The following is a 21226-nucleotide window of genomic DNA, read 5'->3' as shown; positions in this document are numbered from 1 at the left end:
AAGAGGCCATTAACCTTATCCATAATTTCTCTGACTGGTCAAAATGAAACTTAAATGAAAGCGCATATTATAGACACCATGTACAATTGGTTTACTTGACAAACAGACATTACTTAATCTGTCATTTATAAAGCACTTTCTAAACGTAATATAATCTTCGACACGGACGCGCACGCGCTCCTCCCAAATCAAAACCTTCCTCCCGTGGTCTCTCGCGGTATTAGGCGACCAGCCACGGATCCAACATGGCGGAAGGTATGAGAATGGTTTCTTTCTTATTTTTCACGCCCTTGCTGTTTAACACATAAAGCGGTTGTATCTCTACACGATGTGCTGGCCTTATAATGCATTTAATTGGTATCACCACAGCCAGTTGGTAATAAAAATCGCGTAAGCCTGAAATGAACCACATTATTGCTTAGATATTTTTCCAGCTAACTGGTTGCAAGTCAGGTGGTGGGCTGGGCGGTGGTAGTGAGAATTTGAGGTCTTACGTAAAGAAATATCCAATAAATGCCTTTCTAAAATATGTCTTCAGTTGCATTTAGCACAGAACATAGTGTTATAATTTTGAAATGTAAATGGTTGATTTTCTTTGCATTGTCGTTACGTATTCTGATTTTGCGCTTGCTTTCAAGTCATTTCTGATCAGAATTTCCCCTTTCATTCTTTTATCCTGATCTTCGTAATCTTAAATGAGAAATTCACCTGGATATGCAAACTGGCTATTAAATATGTCAATGTATTGCACACGATGTATTTGAATATATAACATGACATGGATATAACAGTCAAATAAATGTATAGGCTAGTTCTGTCATGTTTATATGGATCATTTGCACATATCTTGCTTGCATACAGAGACATCGCAACTGGCGGTTGATATCTATGGTTGCAACCGTTACTTTTATCAGCTTATGTGTGACATCTCTCGTCTTTATCTTTCCTCAACATGCTGTAAAGTAAAAATGCATTGAAATGATGACATCTTCAAACAGCTTAAAAACGCTTTCACGATTTTATTCCACTTACTTTTAAAAGACGAGGATTCTAATAACAGGCTAGACCAGAGTGACAAGTGTTTGTTGAAACGATGATGAACTTTTAAGGGTGTATCCATTTCTAAATCTAAATTACTAGAAACAATTAATCGTATGCTAATTGCACAATATCCCGAAAGTCGAGAATGATTTATTCTTCATCTGAATTCATTGTGTAATTCAGTAGGTCTTGTAAATGCTTGTAGGTATTGCAAGCAGTTTATTGCCTCACAAGGTTTCCTGTCATCTGATTGGCTGATGAGCTTTTTAAATACTTTATGGGACCTATTTGGACAGCTCTGAGTTGTTGATTGCTTAGGACAGTGGATTCTTGAATCTAGGCTAAAGAAAAATGGCTCACATATTAAACTGAAAACATGCTAATCCTTCGCTTACACCACACAGTCTTAATGACTAGGTAGACTTTTCTTTTCACAAAAATTACAGCTTCTGTATAGTATATTACTCCCAGGTGCTGCATTCTGTTTTTAGGAACATTCAAAGATTTTCCTAGATGTCAAATGACACATTATTAGGCCAGCTTTCTCAGTACCTGAGCTAATGTGGTGCAATGGCAAAGTGTAGCCTCAGCATTCTGGAGAAACCAAAATAAATTCAAGGAAAGAGGAAGGAAGCGGCCTGTGTTGGAATGTAGGTTAAGCTGTGACATCCCCTAGTTACAGATCCAAGGCAATTCCCACATTGAGGATGGCGAGTGTAAAGTTGTTATTGTGAGTTTTGAGTGAAGTGAGATGGATTCTGAGGGTGTATATGAACTCTGGTGTTTGTTGTTAATGAATTAGACCATGTTGAATCAGTTTTTACTTGTCAGAATGCAGAAAGACAGTTCTGCTCACATATAATCGGTGGTCCACTTCTCTTCCCCTGAGCGTGGTTAGGAAGTCTGTCTGTGTCAGCAGTTTTCATGTGAAATCTGTTAAAAATCTGTGTTTTGTCCCTCTCCCTCTCTCTTCTTCATGGCATTTCCACTTCCCTTTTCTATTACCAATCACATGTCTTTTCACTTCATGGTTTATTCATCCATTTTTCCTTATTCTCTCCTTTACCCCATCTGCTTATTCCCTGTGTTCCACTCCTTGTCATCTCTCCTCTTCTTGCTCCTCATCTCTTCATCGTTTCCATCATGTCCGCAGAGGAGGTGCAGAAATTGCAGAAGCACCTTGCTCTGCTGAGGCAGGAGTATGTGAAGATGCAGCAGAAGCTGGTGGAGACGGAGAGGCGCTGCTCCGTGTTGGCTGCCCAGGCCTCTCTCCCCGGTTCCACCTCCCAGGCCAGTGACTCCTTCATCAGCCGCCTGCTGGCCATTGTGGCTGACCTTTATCAGCAGGAGCTGTACAGGTGAGCACTGGACATGAACCGACAGGTACTGTTAGTTGAGGTCATAATGAAGCTCAGGCAAAACAAAAATAAAAAGATGCACAAGTTAAATATGTTTTTGTCATTTTCTTTTCCATTTTTTTCCCACTGTATGTGAAAAAATTGCAATTATTTAAATCAGCATGGATTATAAATGTCAAATGATATATACTTGCAATACTTATCATGGTTTATAACATATGTATATGTGTGCATATATATTAAGGCTGTGTAATGTCAAGAATCTGACGATACGATATAGGGTTGCACGATATTGGGAAAAAATGACATTGCGATATTTTATTTTTCTGCGATATATATTGTGATATGAAATTAATCAAATTTTTTCTTACAAACAAAAATGGGGTGAGCACACTTACATTCTCATTTTAAATGATTTAAACATCAGAGTATTTAAATTAGAGTAAATTATTTGTTTGTAACTTTAGGATATGGTTTGAATTGTTAACATATTAACTAACATGAACTTACCACGAGCAATACTTTTGTTACTATATTTATTAATCTTTGTTTATCTTAGTTTATAAAAACACAGCTGTTCATTGTTTGGTAATGTTACTTCACGGTGCATGAACTATGATAACAAATACTGTACAACTTTTGATTTCAACAATGAATTTGATTAATATGCGTGAGGCAGAGAGAGCAAGACAGCGCTCGTGTTGTTTGAAGACGGTGAAGGTGAGCGCGCACGCACGTGGCCGGGGCTCTCTCGCTAACTCTCTCTCTGCTCGTTCTTATATACTTAAAAACACATGCAAATGATAAACTTTCACACTATGATGGTTAAGCTGAGCAATTAATCCGCGAATCACATTCGTCAACATACGGTTAATGAATAACGGATCAACTACGACAGCCTACATCGCACATCCTGCGATGTGACTTGTGGATTCGTACATCACGATATCGATGCTTAAATTACACATCGTGCAGCCCTAATACGATATGTATCACGATACAGGGGTTGCAATACGATATGTTGCAATACATTGCGATACTGTAAGCAAGCACTGTAAGCGATATATTGGGATATTTCTTATTTTAGTAATAGTATATATTGTAAGGAAAGCTGTCATTAAGAATGCACCACCATATGCAAACCTTAGCAATAAATTAAAAAAAAAAAAATTTTTGTGCAGTATGAGTAAAGGGGGATAAATTAAAGCGCTTGCAGGATCCTTTAGTTAAATGTGTAAATCGTATAAAATGTATTTTTATAAAAAGACCATATATATATATATATATATATATATTATATGCAAAATATTATTTTGTCTTTGTTTTTGTGAAATATGACCTAGAAATTTTTATTCAACTATGGTCAGTTTTTATAATATTCACACAGTTATTGAAAAATTTAAGTTTGTGACTTTGTCTTGATTTGAATATTTGCTACCAGTAAGGTAGTAAAGGTTTGGTTTGCAGTTTAATTTTGCTTCTAAGTGCTTTAAAGCTGGCTGAAAAGGGGTTTAATATGTCTGCTTGGTTTGTAAATTTAGGAAGCTGTATTACAGTTGTATTTCTTCAAATTGCACCATGTTCTTATGAGGTTACAAAATGATCCATCTGAGATTTGAGCCCAGACTGTTGTCTCAGATCTGACCTCTGAGACCGTTGCATAATGCATAATACATACTATGATATGGTAGATGATTTCTGCATATTTCACAGGAATGCTGTGTAAAGTCAGTATGACAAGATCAGTGTTTTTTGTTTTTTTTGTTCTCCTAGTGATCTGAAGGTGAAGATTGGAGAGCAGAGGCTCAGTGCTCATAAATTTGTGCTGGCTGCTCGGAGTGAAATCTGGAGCTTAGCCAACCTGGCCTCCACCACAGAACTGGACCTCTCAGGTAACAATGGCTTCTCTGTTTCCTTCAACCTGCACTTGCAATGGAGGATGTCAAGATTTTGTTTGTTTGGCTGGTTTCTTTCCTTATTGTTCTAATGCAGTATGCAACCACGTCAGATCCCTCAAAACTGAACCAGTTGTTGGATTGTCTCCTGTGCTTCCCCATGTGACTTCCTAGATGCCAAACCAGAGGTTGCCATTGCAATGCTGCGCTGGGCGTACACGGACGATCTGGAGTTGAGTGGAGGTGATGGCTTCCTCATCAACCTGATGAAGCTGGCCAACCGCTTCCAGCTCCATCTTCTGCGAGAAAGGTGGGAACGGTGTCTTTAGAATAACAGATACAATTGACTGGATAGATCTCATTGTGATTCAATAGCTAAAATTTCAACATGTAACTGCTGTTATCAATCACTCAACATTTAAGAGTATCAACTACAAGTATATAAAACACCACTCAGCATGGATTGATGTGAAGCACAAAGGCTTTTGGTGATGAATCACCAAATTAATTACACTTGATTAATGAAGCGTTTGCATATGCATCACGCCATCATTTTTTAGTCACTCTGGTCCATCACTGAGTCATACTCATTAAATTAAATAGAGGTCACCCTGAAAGCGTGTGCTCTTTTACCTGGCATTAAACTGAAAGAGACTTCTAGATAAACTGGAGAGTTGCAGTGATGCCCCCATCATCAAAGTGCCCTTGAATCAAGTACGTAATCCTCTCCCATCAATAGGTTTGCTTTAAGTCACTTTGGATTAAAGCAGTTGCTAAATGGCAAGCAAACAGCCTATATGTTTTGTGCTTTCATGCTTTTATTCTCTGCTACTGGGACTATAGAATAACTTTCTTTGATCCCAAACTTATCAATGTTAGCATATATATATATATATATATATATATATATATATATATATATATATATATAAAATATATATATATATATATATAAAATGTGAAAACCAGAAAATGGAAGGAGGACCTAGTATATTAACCTATATAAAATGGAATTGTTAGTGTTAAAGAATAAGCAGTGAGCTCTAAACACATAAATTGTTTTTCAAATGCAGATGTGAGAAAGGGGTGATGTCATCAGTGAACGTAAGGAACTGTATCAGATTCTACCAGACCGCTGAAGAGCTGGACGCCACAACACTGATGAACTATTGTGGAGAAATCATTGCCAGTCACTGGGTGAGTCATCATCCACGTCCTCCACAGACTCATCAGATGTGGAATTCTCTCTATAGATATGCATAGCTTTGTTCATTTCATAATACACTAAAGTTCTAGGCATCATTTTTATCAGTATTAATAAAATAAACATTGATTAATAACCTGACAGATTCACTATGGAAAATAGCCTTCCTCCATTTCAGTCTTTCCATTTAAAAGTCTTCTTGTTCTCCTTGATGTTTGTAGTCTCCCTTATGACTCCTTGTAAATCCCCACAAGGCGTAAAGATTGATTCTCAAGGTTATGTTTATGACCGGGATTATAAATGAAACCTCTCCTTAGAGTGAAACCAAACACATCAATATGGGTTTAACAGACCTTCATCTAGACCTTGACATAGAATTTGAACATTTGATTTTGTTCAGTTTAAATATTGAATTTGAGATTTGAATAATTATTAAAAGTCGTCACCTGCTGTTTTAAAGGAGGAAATCATTATGCAAGGAGTTTCTATTTTTATTATCATTTTTGAGTCTGTATCCATGTAAAATGGAGGGTTTCCTAACGAATAGATGCTTAAATGTTTAATATTTACTTCTTTACCCTCTGTAACAGGACGATCTTCGGAAAGAGGACTTCAGTACTATGGATGCTCAGCTGCTCTATAAGATGATCAAATCCAAGACCGAGTACCCCCTTCACAAAGCAATTAAAGTAGAACGAGAAGATGTGGTCTTCCTTTATCTGATAGAGATGGACGCCCAGGTAAAAAGCCAGCACTGAATCAAAGACGTGTTACTGCTATATATACAGTGATTGAAAACAAATCATATCAGGTGATGTTTTGGGATGGTTAATGTTTTCTTCAGCCTGGATAACTAGTGGTCACCCAACATGATATTTAAATTAAGTATAAAATAATTAGTAATATTACTAATTATATTTTGAATTACACGCGTAAGACCAACATGTGTGAAATTATTTTGTAAAATGTATCTATTATTTATATTTTTACAACATACTCTGCTGGATTTAGTCACATTTTCTCCACTAATAAATGTTTGATTCTCTACTAATAAGCTTGCATGGCAAATTTATTAGGACAAATGTATCTTGCCAGACTTTATTTTAATGTCCAATTCTCACTATTAACAAACTATTAACTATGACTTTTGCCTCAATAAACCCCTAATTTGCTGCTACTTATTAATAGTTAATAAGGTAGTTGTTAAAGTGTTAGTTCACCCAAAAATACAAATCAGGCTGCATTTTACTCATCCCTGAGGCATCCTAGGTGTGTATGACTCTAGGTGTGTATGACTTTCTTCTTTCAGACGGATCCAGTCGGAGTTATATTAAAAATTATCTTTGATCTTTCAAGCTCTTTTATTGCAGTGAGAGGGTGTTGCATTGATTCAGTCTAAAAGATGTGAAATAAAAAGTGTCTAACAGGGCTCTGTGGGTGAACAAAGGCCTCTTGTAGCGAATCGATACATTTTTGTAAGAAAAATATCCACATTCAAAACGTAATAATCACTTGAATCTGTTGTAAATGGAACCAGCTCCAGGGGAATGATGATATATGAGGTCAGCTTTGAGTACAAAACAAGTATTTGAAAAAAAAACTATGTCAGAGGATTTCGATATAAGGCAAGAGGAGACTGGTTTTCCTTTGCTAAAGTAAGGAAATGTTGCTTCCTTTGCTCCTGTTAAACAATCGTTGGTTTTCACAAGACTCACCAGCGCATGCGCAGCGCTGACCTCAGGTATGGACTTAGGTATGGAGTAGCATTAAGGGATCTAAAATATGGTCATGCAGAATAAGGCATAAATATGTGCTTTGCAAGTACTACCAAACAGCCAATATGCTAGTAATATGCATGCTAGGTAACAGTGATAATTAGTCCTTAAAATAAAGTGTTACCTTATTTCTTTTATCTCATTCACAAGTTACCTGGAAGGTTGAATGAGCTGGATAATAATGGAGACTTGGCGCTGGGTCTGGCTCTGTCCAAAAAGCTGGAGAGCATCGCCACCACACTGGTCAACAACAAAGCAGATGTAGACATGGTGGACCAGAGCGGCTGGAGTCTTCTACACAAGGCCATCCAGAGAGGTGAAGAGCGTTTGTATTTTGCCAGAGGGAAAAACTGAATGTGGCACATTTACCACGAATTTGAAGTTGACATAAAGCCACCTTCAGTTGCAAAAGACTGCTGCTGAAACTTTGAAATCCATCAAGAATCTTTTGAGAATTATGATTTCCTTTTGGTGGTCTAAGTACTCTCTCTGTCTTGTGGGTTTCTCTCTCCATGTCTTTAGGAGATGAGTTTGCCTCCACTTTTCTGATCCGTCACTCCGCACAGGTGAACGCTGCCACAGTGGGGGCAGTGGAGACGCCTCTGCACCTGGTCTGCTCTTTCAACCCTAAAAAACACAGTGGTGAAGTTATGGCTGGCATGGCCCACATCGCTGAGGCTTTGCTTAAAGCTGGTGCCAACCCAAACATGCAAAACAGCAAAGGACGGTGGGTAACAATTAATCAAGGGCTTCTTCTGCATAATTACTATGTTTATGGCACTAAAACTTATTCATTGTATTCATGACTCGGTTATTTTCATAGGACGCCACTACATGAGGCTGTGGTGTCAGGAAATGAGCCGGTCTTTAACCAGCTGCTGCAATGCAAACAGTAAGCTTAAACATGGATATCATTTTCTAAACGAATGATCCGAAATTATTTTTGTAGTTAATAAAATGGTATACTACTTGTACTGTTTCAGCAGCATGTGATATATATATATGTACTGTGTGGGATTATATATCCCATAATGCATTATATGACCTTCCGTTGTGATAAAGCAACGGGATGTAATATCAAAATGTGATTTCGTAATCTTTATCTTGATTTTGACTGCCAAGAGTTGGATTAAAAAAAACTATGTATTCTTCATGTGTCTGATAATAAATATACAGAGTATGAAAAAGTGTATACTGGTTAGTATGCTAGAATTTCGAACATAGAGGTAGTTGCCTCTACCCCTTAGTGTTACGGTGTCCTTTTCTTGTTTCCCTTGTGTAACACTGCAAATCCTCCCCTTCATGCGTAGTTTGGACCTGGAGCTGAAAGACCATGAAGGCAGCACTGCACTGTGGCTGGCTCTGCAGTACATCACTGTGGCCTCTGACCCCTCCGTCAACCCTTTTGACGATGAAGCTCCTGTTGTGAACGGAACCTCATTTGACGAGAACAGTTTCGCAGCACTGCTCATACAGAGAGGGAGCAATCCTGATGCACCAGATGCTAACGGTACCACACATCTTACACCCTATAAAAAGTTGATCTGTGTTTTTTTAGTCATTACTACTTTCATACCTGTTAATCACAACATCTTTTTCTCAGGTAACTGCCTCATGCAGAGAGCAGCTATCACAGGAAGTGAAGCGGCCGCTATCTTCCTGGCCACACATGGAGCTAAAGTTAATCACACTAACAAATGGGTGAGTCAGTCACGTTACAGAATAATAGTGTAGTCATCAAACCAATTTAAAAAAAAAAAATATATATATATATATATATTTAATGTATTATACATTACCTTTCAGAATTTTGAGCTCACGAAGAATTTTTTTTTCTTTTTTTTAAAGAAATTATTTTAATTAAGAAAAAAGAAATTTCAGCAAGGATGCACTAAATTGTTCAAAAAGTGACAGTAAAGACATTTGTAATGTTACAAAAGATTTCAAATTCAAATAAATGCTCTTATTTTGAGCTTCAGAATGTGCAACTGTTTTCAACATTGATAATCACAAGAAATGTTTCTTGAGCACCATGGATCGTGTGACATTGAAGAATGGACTAATGGCTGAAATTAGGGAATAAATTACATTTTATAATAGAAAAGTTATTTTAAATTGTAATTATATCTTACAATATAACTGTTTTTACTGTATTTTGATCAAATAAATGCAGCCTTGATGAGCATAAGGCTTGGTTTAAAAACATTTGAATGGTAATGTGTATATATACATTTAATATATATGAATGAACACGAGTAAAAGTATAGGGGTGGATTATTATAAATGTAATATTATTCATTTTATATATATATATATATATATATATATATATGATCAAATTTTCATTTTTAGGGTGAGACCCCCCTCCATACTGCTTGCCGATGTGGCTTGGCGGGGCTAACAGCAGAGTTGCTCCAGCAGGGGGCAAATCCTAACCTGCAGACTGACAGTGCCTTGCCTGATGGAGTCGAGAAAAGCCAAGGAGTCTCCTTGCAAAGTCCGCTCCACCTGGCCATCATTCACAATCACCCAGATGTGGTGTCTGTCATATTAGAGCAGAAAGGTAAGGAATGGAGGGATGTGCGAGGATGTTTGATTTGAGAGCTTATCTATGCAGCCGTGCCATCTCTTGTCACTCATAACTTCATTTTTGCTCCATCTGTCATAGCCAATGCACTACATGCCACCAACAATCTGCAGATCATCCCTGACTTCAGTTTGAAAGATTCGATGGATCAGACCGTTCTGGGTCTCGCACTCTGGACAGGTGGGTTCTGTTAAAAAAAACCCTCCTGTGGGTTCACTGCTTACGCAGATCATTCAGTTTTTCACGTTATTTTCTTATTTACATCACTAGGTATGCACACTATCGCCGCACAGCTGCTGGGTTCTGGAGCAGCCATTAATGACACCATGTCTGATGGACAGACACTACTGCACATGGCCATAAAGAGACAGGACAGCAAGAGCGCCCTCTTCCTGCTGGAACACCAGGCTGACATTAACGTCAGGTACTACACCTACCTGACAGTGCTTAAAAAACGATGGTTTGCATACATCCTCCAGACATGTTGAGCTGTGCTGTTAAATGGATAGTTCACCCAAAAATCTAAATTATGTCATTAATGACTCACCCTCATGTCGTTCCAAACCAGTAAGACCTCCATTTATCTTCGGAACACAGTTTAAGATATTTTAGATTTAGGCCCAATCCCAATTCTACCCTTTAGCCCTTCCCCTGTCTCGATTCTCTTTTGGTTGGAGGGGTAAGGGGAAGGGCCAGATAGCCCTTCAAACGAAGATTTCAGACTAAGATTTCAGATAGCCCTTCAGACGAAGGGGTATGAATTATCACGGCAACATGGCAGCTACAGCGAACAAAAAGACACATATGTAAGCTTTTCTGGCATAAATAAAGATTTTAACGAAAAGTAATCATTTGTTTTATTTTACATTCAATTGAGAGTTCATATTAATGGTCATGTTACTCAAAGAAATGTTTGCAAAAAATCGCTTATATTTGCTAACGTCATATCATTACCGACTGCATGATAGTGCCACAGCATATGTCTGATCAGGGCGATAACTGCCGTAGACTAATCCCCCAATAATTAGAAATCGCTAAACCATTTTCTCAAATATTGCCTATTCGAGAGAGAAAGAGAGAGAGAAAGGGAAATTGTGTGTATTCGCGTCTGTGCGTTTATTTTTTAGAGTGAGTTCACTTAAAAACAGCGATTGTATCCTCTCGTCACTGGAAAATATAATTAGGGGAAGGGGTATAAAATAGAATTGGGATTGGGCCTTAGTCCGAGAGCTCTCAGTCCCTCCATTGAAGCTGTGCGTATGGTCTACTGTCCATGTCCAGAAAGGTAAGAAAAACATCATCAAAATAGTCCATGTGACATCAGAGGGTCAGTTAGAATATTTTGAAGCATCGAAAATACATTTTGGTCGGAAAAAAATAGCAAAAACTATGACTTTATTCAGCATGGTCTTCTCTTCCGTGTCTGTTGTGAGAGAGAGTTCAAAACAAAGCAGTATGTCATATCCGGTTCGTGAACGAATCATTTGATGTAACCGGATCTTTTTGAACCAGTTCACCAATTCGAACTGAATCGTTTGAAACGGTTCGCGTCTCCAAAACGCATTAATCCACAAATGACTTAAGCTGTTAACTTTTTTAATGTGGCTGACACTCCATCTGAGTTAAAATAAACCAATATCCCAGAGTAATGCATGCACTCAAACAGTACACTGACTGAACTGCTGTGAAGAGAGAACTGAAGATGAACACCGAGCCGAGCCAGATAACGGACAAAAGATTGACTCGTTCACGAGTCAAGAACTGGTTGCATCGGTTTTCGATAAACTGGTTGAAGAAAACGGTTCACCAGTTCTTTTGCGCTCGACATAATGGCGTCATTGGCGATGATTGCCCTTCATTCAAGCCTTCGGTTTACCCGCGCTCATAACACTACCACAGAATCAGTTCAGAATCACTCACCAAAAGAATCAGTTCGGTTCAGACGTTCTGTGTGTCAGTCTGCTTCACGCTGAATCACACATGCGCAGTATAATCAGTTCATGGGTTCTCGAATCAGACGCGTCTGACAGAAACGGTTCTTGACTCGAAAACGAGTCAGTCTTTTGTTCGTTATCTGGCTCGGCTCGGTGTTCATCTTCAGTTCTCTCTTCACAGCAGTTCAGTCAAAAACTTGACACATGTAATAGCTATAAAAGCTAATTTTTTGAAAACAAATCCTCAAACTACAAATCATGCTTTATTCTAGGACACAGGAGGGGCAGACGGCTTTACAGTTGGCCATCAGTAACCAGCTTCCTTTAGTAGTGGACGCCATCTGCACAAGAGGAGCAGACATGTCAGTGGTGGATGAGAAGGGTGATCCTCCGCTCTGGCTGGCTCTAGAAAATGGTTTGGAGGACATAGCTTCCACATTGGTGAGAAAATTTTTCCATTTACCGTTTTCTATCGTTTTAACTTCATTTAATATATTGTTGATCTTAAACCATTTATTTTCCATATTTTGGTAAAAAAAATAATGCTTGTCTAATATGAGTTGATTTGACTTAATTTTTGGCTTAGGTCAGGCATGGGTGTGATGCAACCTGTTGGAGTTCAGGTCCTGGAGGATGTCATCAAACTCTTCTCCACAGAGCCATCGACGAGAACAACGAGATCACTGCCTGCTTCCTTATACGCAGGTTTGCAAAACCTCTCCTTATTTCATCTTGCTTCTGAGCAGAATTTGCATGGTAAAACATGAGCATGACAGGTCATCAATTTGACATTTTCAATGCAAAACACTAACTGATTGGTGGTACTTCATTAGATTCATTTCTAGAGCGTGCTACAGGATTACATTTTTGTAGGCCAAAATCCAGAAATAAGTTAGCATTTTAGCATTTCCGTTTCCATCATCCTGAAGTCAATTTTTGAAATTTATTTTTGGTGAAATGCCTAAAATATGTTCTGTGCTCAACACATATTTTCAGGTTTTATTCTACAACATAATACTCCCTTGTGAAGTGTCATAATAAAGGCCAAAAAAGTGGCTAAATGGGACTACATCTATTGCTGATTACCTTAAATATCATCTACTCACTTGTCTGCTTTCACGGCCTCGTTATATTTATAATTGCAAATTATTCTAACCCAAACTTTCAGGGGGAAGACGTTTTTAATAAAGACCAAAATAGTTGACTGATGCTTAATGGTTGTTGAAAGTGTGGTTTAGTTATATATCCTAGAGTTAGCGTTTAACTTCATTTAGACTTAAGAATCCATCCAATTTGTTCCTTTGTGAAGTCTCTGAACTTATTTTCTGCAATACTCCAAAAGTCAAAATGAAAATAGTCCTATAACAGAGATAATATCCTATAACAGAATTGTCAATAGTCAAGACTATAATCAGATTAATTGCATTTTATGCCGGTTAAATGGATCAAATGAATTCCAAATAATCATTTACATATATAAATGAACGTAACTTAATAATAACTGGACAGACATTCCAAAAAGTGACTAAGTAAAAGTTTAATTTCCATGTCACTGATCTCAACATGTGTTTTCAGTGGCTGTGATGTGAACAGCCCTAGGAGGCCTGGTCCTAACGGTGAGGGAGATGAGGAGGCGAGAGATGGGCAGAGCCCACTGCATCTGGCTGCGTCCTGGGGTCTGGAGGAGGTGGCCCAGTGCCTTTTGGAGTTCGGAGCCACTGTGAACGCACAGGTTCTTATAGATGACTCTATAGATGACATTCACTCTAGTTCTTCTCTCTTTTTCTGTAGATGACAAAACGCAATTTAACAGGGGCTTTATGCAGATATGTTCCATGTACATACAGGTTAAAATGCCCTGATAGCTGCAGTATCCATTTCTCTGTATGCAGGATTCAGAGGGTCGTGCTCCCATCCATGTTGCCATCAGCAACCAGCAAAACGTCATCATCCAGCTACTCATCTCCCACCCAGAAATCCGCTTGAATATTCGAGACAGACAAGGCATGACACCATTTGCCTGTGCCATGACCCATAAGAACAATAAGGCTGCCGAAGCCATCCTAAAGAGAGAGCCTGGCGCTGCTGAACAGGTGCGTGGGCCATATTATACTCACAGACAAAGATTACATTACTCCACATTGTTTTTATATATATGATGTCACAAGCCACTGGATAAACGTTCTCTCTCTTTGTCTAGGTGGACAACAAAGGTCGCAACTTCCTGCATGTTGCCGTGCAGAACTCCGACATAGAGAGTGTGCTCTTTCTCATTAGTGTACAGGCCAACGTGAACTCCAGAGTGCAGGACAGTGCCAAACTTTCTCCTCTACACCTGGCCGTACAGGCGGGATCAGAGATCATTGTCAGAAATCTGGTAAAGCAAAGATGATTCTTTTTTAGTTTTTTTTCTATTATATCCAAGTCAAGAACTGAAACACATATTTATGTTTTCTCTGATGTATGTCTGGATTGCAGCTTTTGGCTGGTGCTAAAGTAAACGAGTTGACCAAGCATCGTCAGACAGCGCTGCATCTCGCTGCACAACAGGATCTTTCCACAATCTGCTCTGTCCTGATCGAGAATGGCGTTGATTTCACTGCAGTAGATGAGAATGGAAACAATGGTAGACTATTGTGCTACACTTGCAGTAAAAGGGCTCAGTAGTCAGTGTAAATCAGTAAAATATTTGCGCAAAAAGTACATCTATTATAATATTCTTGTAGGAATAAATTCCATTTCTATCATTTCTTTGTATTTCCTTCTAATAGCACTTCATCTGGCCGTGATGCAGGGGCGTCTGAATAATGTGCGTGCTCTACTCACTGAGTCCAACATAGATGCAGAGGCCTATAATCTCAGGTTTGGCTCTGGATATCTTACTCCACAAATGTATAAAAAATTAGCAGTATTCATTGATGTTCACTCTAGCTTTAATAGTTTTGCCCTCTTTTCTTCTCTTTAGAGGTCAATCTCCCATGCATGTCCTTGGCCAGTATGGGAAAGAGAATGCAGCAGCCATTTTTGAGCTGTTTTTGGAATGCATGCCTGAGTATCCCCTGGATAAACCCGACAATGAAGGGAACACAGGTTGGTGAAGTACTACCAATTATACGCGATGTGCATTTTTAAATAGATAATTTTCCCTAATAATAATATAAAAAAAATTTCAATGATAGTTGATGTTTTTCTCCTTGCAGTGCTTCTGTTGGCATACATAAAAGGAAACGCTAACCTGTGTCGTGCCATTGTGAGGGCTGGAGCTCGACTTGGTGTTACTAACAACCAGGGCATCAACATCTTCAACTATCAGGTTGCCACTAAGCAGCTTCTGTTCCGTTTACTAGGTAAGTGATACAGGTTTAGTGTTTCTAAGACATTTACGATGCTGGCAGTAGTTATATATATAACGAGACTTGTGTATCACGTTTTAAACGGTTCAGATATGCTATCCAAAGAGCCCCCGTGGTGTGATGGTTCAAACTGCTTTGAATGTATGACCAAATTTGGAGTCACCACCAGGAAACATCACTGGTATGTAGGCAATGTTGTTTCAGTCTGTTTACCATTATAAAGACCTTTGTGATTCACCTTTCATTGTGAATACACCATTCTTTCTCTCCATTTATGATGTTTACTTTTTGTCATCATCCCTTGTCCTGTAACATAACTCATTCTTTTGTCTTTTTCTTTCTCTCTTAGCCGCCATTGTGGGCGTCTGCTCTGCCATAAGTGCTCTATAAAGGAGATCCCCATCATCAAATTTGACCTGAACAAACCTGTGCGTGTATGTGACATCTGCTTTGGTGTGCTGACATTGGGTGGTGTGTCCTAACACACTGGAGGAGCATGAAGGACGGGCACCAGCCGAGCGGACTTTGAACCTACGGGCTGGGCCTGGGAGGAAGAAGAAATGGAGGAAGACACAAAGAGAGGAGGAGCCCTTGAACAAAACCATTCCATTCTTGTCAAAGGAAAAAATGCAACCATAACAATGTGTTTGTTCTAGCAGTAGGCTTTAGAACCAAACTCTTATGTGTCGAGGATCCAGATTAAAACTTGTGGAATGCAGATGCAAATGAAGATTGTAGTTCTGAATTCAGCTTTTGGCAAGAACCAAGTGTGATATGAGAAGGGCAACTGTTATTTACTACTAAAAAAGAACCATAGGGGTTTTTGACAGGGCTAAATTTGCTATATGGAGACTATATGATTATTATTAGTACTTCATTTTTAATAAGTATGACAAGTCTAGTGCATGACTGAACATGCGATAATGCCATCAGTAGGCCTACTCGAATTGACTTTTTTTTTTTACAGATAACTCGAACCCAGTTTGAGGTAGATGCAGCATCTTGTGAACATTTCTAGGAAGTTTGTTTGGTGTGAAATGCTGCTGGATATGAAGGGATCTGTGAAAGGTAGCCATGTTTAAGTAGTGTGAAGCCTTAATCATACTGTGCAGGGTCTTTCGGTTGTTGTATTGAGGTTTTGAACACGTCTTAACCTCTGTGGAAGGACATTTCTCTTTCTCTGGAGTTCAAATCAAAAGAAAGAGATGGAGAAATATACCTTGCTTGGTTAATGTGGTTTTATTAGTAATATTAGTAAACCTAATCATGTATTATTCTGCATACTCGGTGTACTTTTATTTTAACCGATCCATTAGTTTACATTCTACTAAAATCTGAAAAACACTTCAGATGTGGAAGTGTTCTGATGTGGATTTCAAATCGTTTCTTTTGATTCTATTAAGCTAGACAGGTGCAGAAATACAAGTTCAGAATTCTGATATGCTTACTATTAGGGATGGGACGGTATGAAAATTTAATATCACGATTATAGTGACTAAAATTATCACGGTTATCAATATTATCACGGTTTTGTTGAAACGAGATGAAAGTGTTCAAAAATAGTTGATGCTCACACTGAAAACATTTCAGCAAGTTTTATATTTAATAATCAACAAACAACTAATAAAACAAGCAACTCTATGCACTTAATTTAAAGAAAGATTAAATTCTGTGGCATTTCCTTCCTTACAATGAAAAGTGTAGAAGCATAGAAAAGCATAGAAAAGTCACTGACTTTCGCCATTCCTTCTCGAAAAAAAAAAAAAAAAACATTGTGCGCTGCGCTTGCGTCAGACTGTTGCTGGCTGGACATGATTTAATAGTGAGTTATTAAAACCGCGATAATCAAACACGGTTTTAATGATAATTCATTTTTAAACGATATTACTAACCTTCAGCACATTTTATCACGGTTATCAATAAAACCGGTTATCGTCCCATCCCTACTTACTATGCATATGCATGACATCATTTGTAGCCCATCGTTAGTCACCGTTCCATCATGATCACACTTTTTTAATTTCTGATCACCAAAGGATACATTCCAGTTAACATTTTCCCTGCAAGCTAGCGCTGGGGGAGCCGCTCGCTTGATCGTTGTTTTCGAAAGTGTTTTTGGGGGCATAACGTGTCGCATTATGTTGACCTATCATTTTTAAATGCTTTTTCATGTCCATGCTTAACAGGTGCACTTTATCGTTTTTTTACATTTCTGGTCATATTTCAAAGGAGATTTGTTTTTGATTTGTTTGTGTGGGGGTGGTGGCCAAGTCCAAGTCCACAGTCTGTTATTGGTATTGTTAAATTGTACAGATAAATGTATGATATTTTTGACCACTACAACTGTTTTGTACTTAATGCAGTTTGTGCTTTTTTGTCCATGTGGCAAATGTATGATTTGGCCTCTGTTAAATCTTTCTGCAAATTGTATGGTATCTGTATGCTCAGATATTTAGCCTGTCGCCGCCTCTAGTATCCTTTTCAAGAAAGGGAGGACAACTTTGCATAAAGGACAATTGAAAAAAGAAATCTATAAAATTGTCTTATTTAATTAACAATCTTGATTTTATGGCATAATGTAATACACTTGAAAACTAAATCAGAAAAGCAGTTAAATTAGAAACATAGCTATATAAATAACAAGCAGCATCATTTACTTAGAATGTGCCTGCTACAATAAACTTAAACCCATCAAAAAAAAGAGAAAACATCTCTATGAACATTGTCTCACTGAAGAAAGTGATGAAGAGTCCTTCAAAACCAGATGAAATAAAGTGACTCTTGTAGTTTCATGAAGACATGTAGCTCAGTCTTTAGTGATATGGCAGGACTCTGCTTGAGGAGGACAGTGTGTACTCTAGTCTGAGGTTTCGGTTCTCAGCATGAACCGGATCTGACAGTCGGATACACACACATCGGGAGTGGCCAGACCCAGGGGAGAAAAGCATTTTGGGTACTCCAACCCAGTCTCTGTGAATGCCACTACTACAAAAAAAATAAATAAAATAGAAATTTGCGTTACATTTCTCCAGGTAATATAGCAAATGTTGTCCAAAGCATTGATAGATTATAAAGTCAAAGAATGATCTCATTATAGAGCACCATACACGTCCCCCACTGGCTTCGCTTTACTGATTTACAGGCTTGGTAAAGCTGCATCTCACTCTGAGCCTGGGCCTTTTTCTTCAACCCCTCAGTCAGGAAAGCCTCAACATGTAACAAAGCTTCAGTGGGCTGTCCGGTTTCTGTGTAGAACTGGCCAATCAGTTTACCTGCAGCACATGGGCCATGGAGAGGAGACCTTAAAGGCACAGTTTACCTTGAAATGAAAAATCTCATTTACTCAACTGTTCATGACTGTTTTTATTTATGGGTAAAATATTATAAATGTTATATATTTTTTTTATATAATAAGACTTAAAAGCGTAAAGAAATAAATTAATGTGCATTAAAGTGCATTACAATTATCACACCATAGAATAGTCAGTCTTACAAGCATTTTAAGTTCTTTAACTCAATTATAAATCTGAAAATAAAAGATTTTCTCTCAAATCTGTTTATGAATGCAGAATTCTGCAAGAAATAGAAGCTCGCTATGAAAATGGTCACCGAGCGTCATCTGGTACCCACCCACTGGAGTGTAGTCCCTCTGATAAAATGGCAGCCAGTCATATAGAGCCACAATCTGTGAGTCAGAGAAATCCGAGACATCACTAGTTAAGCCAGCCTCCGTGAATGTGTCTTTCCCTGCACAAACGTCACACAGATTTCAAGCAATCTCTATGCGCTAGCATTACTCCAAATATGGCCTGTAAATTACATATTGTACTAACCACTAAAGAAATGATAACCGCCGTCAGGCCCGTAATGTTTCATCCCCCTTTAACGTCAAAAACCTGTCCTAAGATACAATCCTTTACTGTTCTCTCCTCCGTTGTATGAAGACAGCTCATCTTCGGTCAGCATGCGAACCGGTGTTGTGCCCACTGATCTATATATATATATATATATATGACTATACTGCAGAGTTTTGAACTCTCTCACAACAGACACGGAAGAGAAGACAATGGTGAATAAAATCGTAGTTTTTGCTATTTTTGGACCAAAATGTATTTTCGATGCTTCAAAAAATTCTAACTGACCCTCTGATGTCACATGGACTACTTTGATGATGTTTTTCTTACCTTTCTGGACATGGACAGTAGACAGGAGGGTGAGTTATTAATGACATAATTTTGATTATTGGGTGAACTAACCCTTTAAGAATTAGCTTTCCAGATGACCTACAAATTGATATCATGACTGAACATCAACTTCAAATACGAGCACATATTTAATTATTTATTTCCTGTCCAACATTTTTTTAAATACATTATGTTACAAAATTTTATAATTTGAAACAATGATCCGCGAGTACTGGAGGTTGACGCTAGGGGGGAGTGTTTACAGCGCAGCAGTCGTCACTGAGCTCACGGAAGGACCAAAGATTTGCTGACAAACATGACGTCAGCTGGCAGTCAATGCGGTAGTGACAGCGGAGGAACGCGCTGACTGGAAAAGCACCCAGGACTAATCAACCCTGACAGTAAAACTTGGCTTGAAACCTGGGTTGAAGGCAATCGGAAGATAGCCCGAAGCCGCAGAACACCATGGGAAACGCGGAGGGAGGCTGTGGCACTGGGAGCGGCGACGAGGAGGACGTAGAAACGGAGAGTCCCGTGTTCGCTGAGGGCAGCCCGGCCTCTGCGGCCACAGGCAACAGGGCCGCCGCCGCCACCACCGGAGGTGAAGGAGTAGCGGCAGGCTCCGGTCCGGGGAGAAACGGAAGAAGCTCGGCGAACCCGCCGGCCCCGAGCTATGGACTCCCCACTCCTGCAGCTCTGCTGGAGCAGGTGAAGTTGCGAGAGGCAGCGGCCCGTATGAGCGACTCATGGGTCGCCATTTCAGAGTCGGTGCTGGCGCGCAACGAGAGCGCTCTGGTGCGCTGGCTGGAGGAGCGTCAGAGCCGCGGAGAAGAGTCCGTCACACTGGAGCAGTTCTGTGAGACGCTGGAGAGCAGAGACGCGCCCAGAGATGAGTGCGAGGAGGTGAACATGTCCCTCAGATAAACAATGACCTACTGTAAGGGTTCACGCCAAGTCACGGCTGGTGACTGAGAGTTTGTAGGTTCAAGACCAAAGAAGGGTGATGATGTATATAGTGCATTTAAGCGAAACGTCTCTGTCACCAACATTATTAATTCGTAAATAAGTATTATTTAGCTGTGGCAAACAGCTCAAAGTTGTGGAATTAACCACATAGATTGCTCTCTACTCTGAGTTGTTATATTGTGTAATCACTCACAGATTTGATAAAGGCTGTTATTTGGCTGTCCCCACCTAGTTCACATCCAATCTTGACAGCATTACAGCTCGTCATAGGGCTTATTAGATCTGCGTTGTGTTTCTTCTTGATTGGTAGCTACAGGGTTTGATTGTGTACTGCTATATCGACTGCTGAGTCAGACTCATCTAGTGCCAGTATAGAATAGTTTTTGCAGGGTTGTACTACTTGTCAATAAAAAGATTACAAGAAATGCTTTAGCAAATAAAATTTGCCAATAAAAAAATCTTTCTGTTAACAGATTTCTACAGTTGACATTCTGACTACTGATTACAAATTTGTATAAGTAAACTAAATGTTTTCCTATTTAGTTTACATATACAAATTGGCAGTAAAGAGTCAGGAACTCGGCTGTAGAAATCTAATTTAAAAATTAGATTTGTGATTGCCAAATATACAGTATTTAAACCATAGAGATTTTTAGTGGGCATCCATAATCACATAACCTGGGTTAATGCCCCTCCCCTCCCCCAACCCTGATTAAATTTAAAGTCTATATCCGGAGCAAATGATACTGGATAAATGTGTTATTCTGGGATTGGCTCATCACACACCTTCAGAATCGAAATGTATAGTTCAGTCTGTTTATAGTGTTAATAGTGTGGTGCTTTGATGTATATCTTGGTGCTGAATAATTTCTTTATTCATGAACTGTGTTATTTATGTGGAATTCTAGACCTATTCAAAAATGTTGCTG

The 21226-nt window shown here is 38.9% G+C and overlaps 2 protein-coding genes and 1 pseudogene across 3 annotated transcripts in view; 2 read left to right on the top strand and 1 right to left on the bottom strand.

The window, feature by feature from the left end:
- Positions 1-156: 156 nt before the first annotated feature.
- On the top strand, positions 157-16592 carry LOC132139682 (rabankyrin-5-like). Its single transcript, XM_059548224.1, has 25 exons — positions 157-255; positions 2195-2399; positions 4173-4291; positions 4469-4604; positions 5368-5491; positions 6089-6238; positions 7424-7589; positions 7796-8000; positions 8097-8165; positions 8584-8783; positions 8877-8974; positions 9626-9836; positions 9942-10040; positions 10131-10284; positions 12067-12235; positions 12381-12499; positions 13370-13526; positions 13687-13887; positions 13995-14171; positions 14273-14420; positions 14566-14656; positions 14760-14884; positions 14995-15141; positions 15238-15328; positions 15497-16592. Exons 1-25 carry the CDS (start codon positions 246-248, stop codon positions 15627-15629), a joined length of 3504 nt encoding a protein of 1167 aa, XP_059404207.1. The 5' UTR covers positions 157-245; the 3' UTR covers positions 15630-16592.
- Positions 16593-17953: 1361 nt separating this feature from the next.
- On the bottom strand, positions 17954-19478 carry LOC132135373 (neuferricin-like; annotated as a pseudogene).
- A 188-nt stretch (positions 19479-19666) lies between these two features.
- Positions 19667-21226, top strand: part of LOC132139681 (zinc finger ZZ-type and EF-hand domain-containing protein 1-like) — a 43152-nt gene continuing 41592 nt past the window's right edge. For both annotated transcript variants that reach the window (XM_059548223.1, XM_059548222.1), the window contains exon 1: positions 19667-20234. In XM_059548223.1, coding sequence (XP_059404206.1) covers positions 19797-20234 — 438 coding nt within the window. In that variant the 5' untranslated portion in view covers positions 19667-19796. The remainder of the gene's footprint in view (positions 20235-21226) is intronic.

The sequence above is a fragment of the Carassius carassius genome, chromosome 4, assembly GCF_963082965.1.
Source record: "Carassius carassius chromosome 4, fCarCar2.1, whole genome shotgun sequence".
Classification (NCBI taxonomy): Eukaryota; Metazoa; Chordata; class Actinopteri; order Cypriniformes; family Cyprinidae; genus Carassius; species Carassius carassius.
Note: the sequence above shows the minus strand (reverse complement) of the source record. Positions and strands in the feature narration are given on the sequence as shown.

Bases quoted from the DNA above. Each gene is read 5' to 3' on its own strand.
- LOC132139682 (XM_059548224.1), top strand. The intron at 13,888-13,994 runs GTGCGTGGGCCA...CTCTTTGTCTAG, and splicing joins AGCCTGGCGCTGCTGAACAG to GTGGACAACAAAGGTCGCAA. The intron at 15,142-15,237 runs GTAAGTGATACA...TAAACGGTTCAG, and splicing joins GCTTCTGTTCCGTTTACTAG to ATATGCTATCCAAAGAGCCC.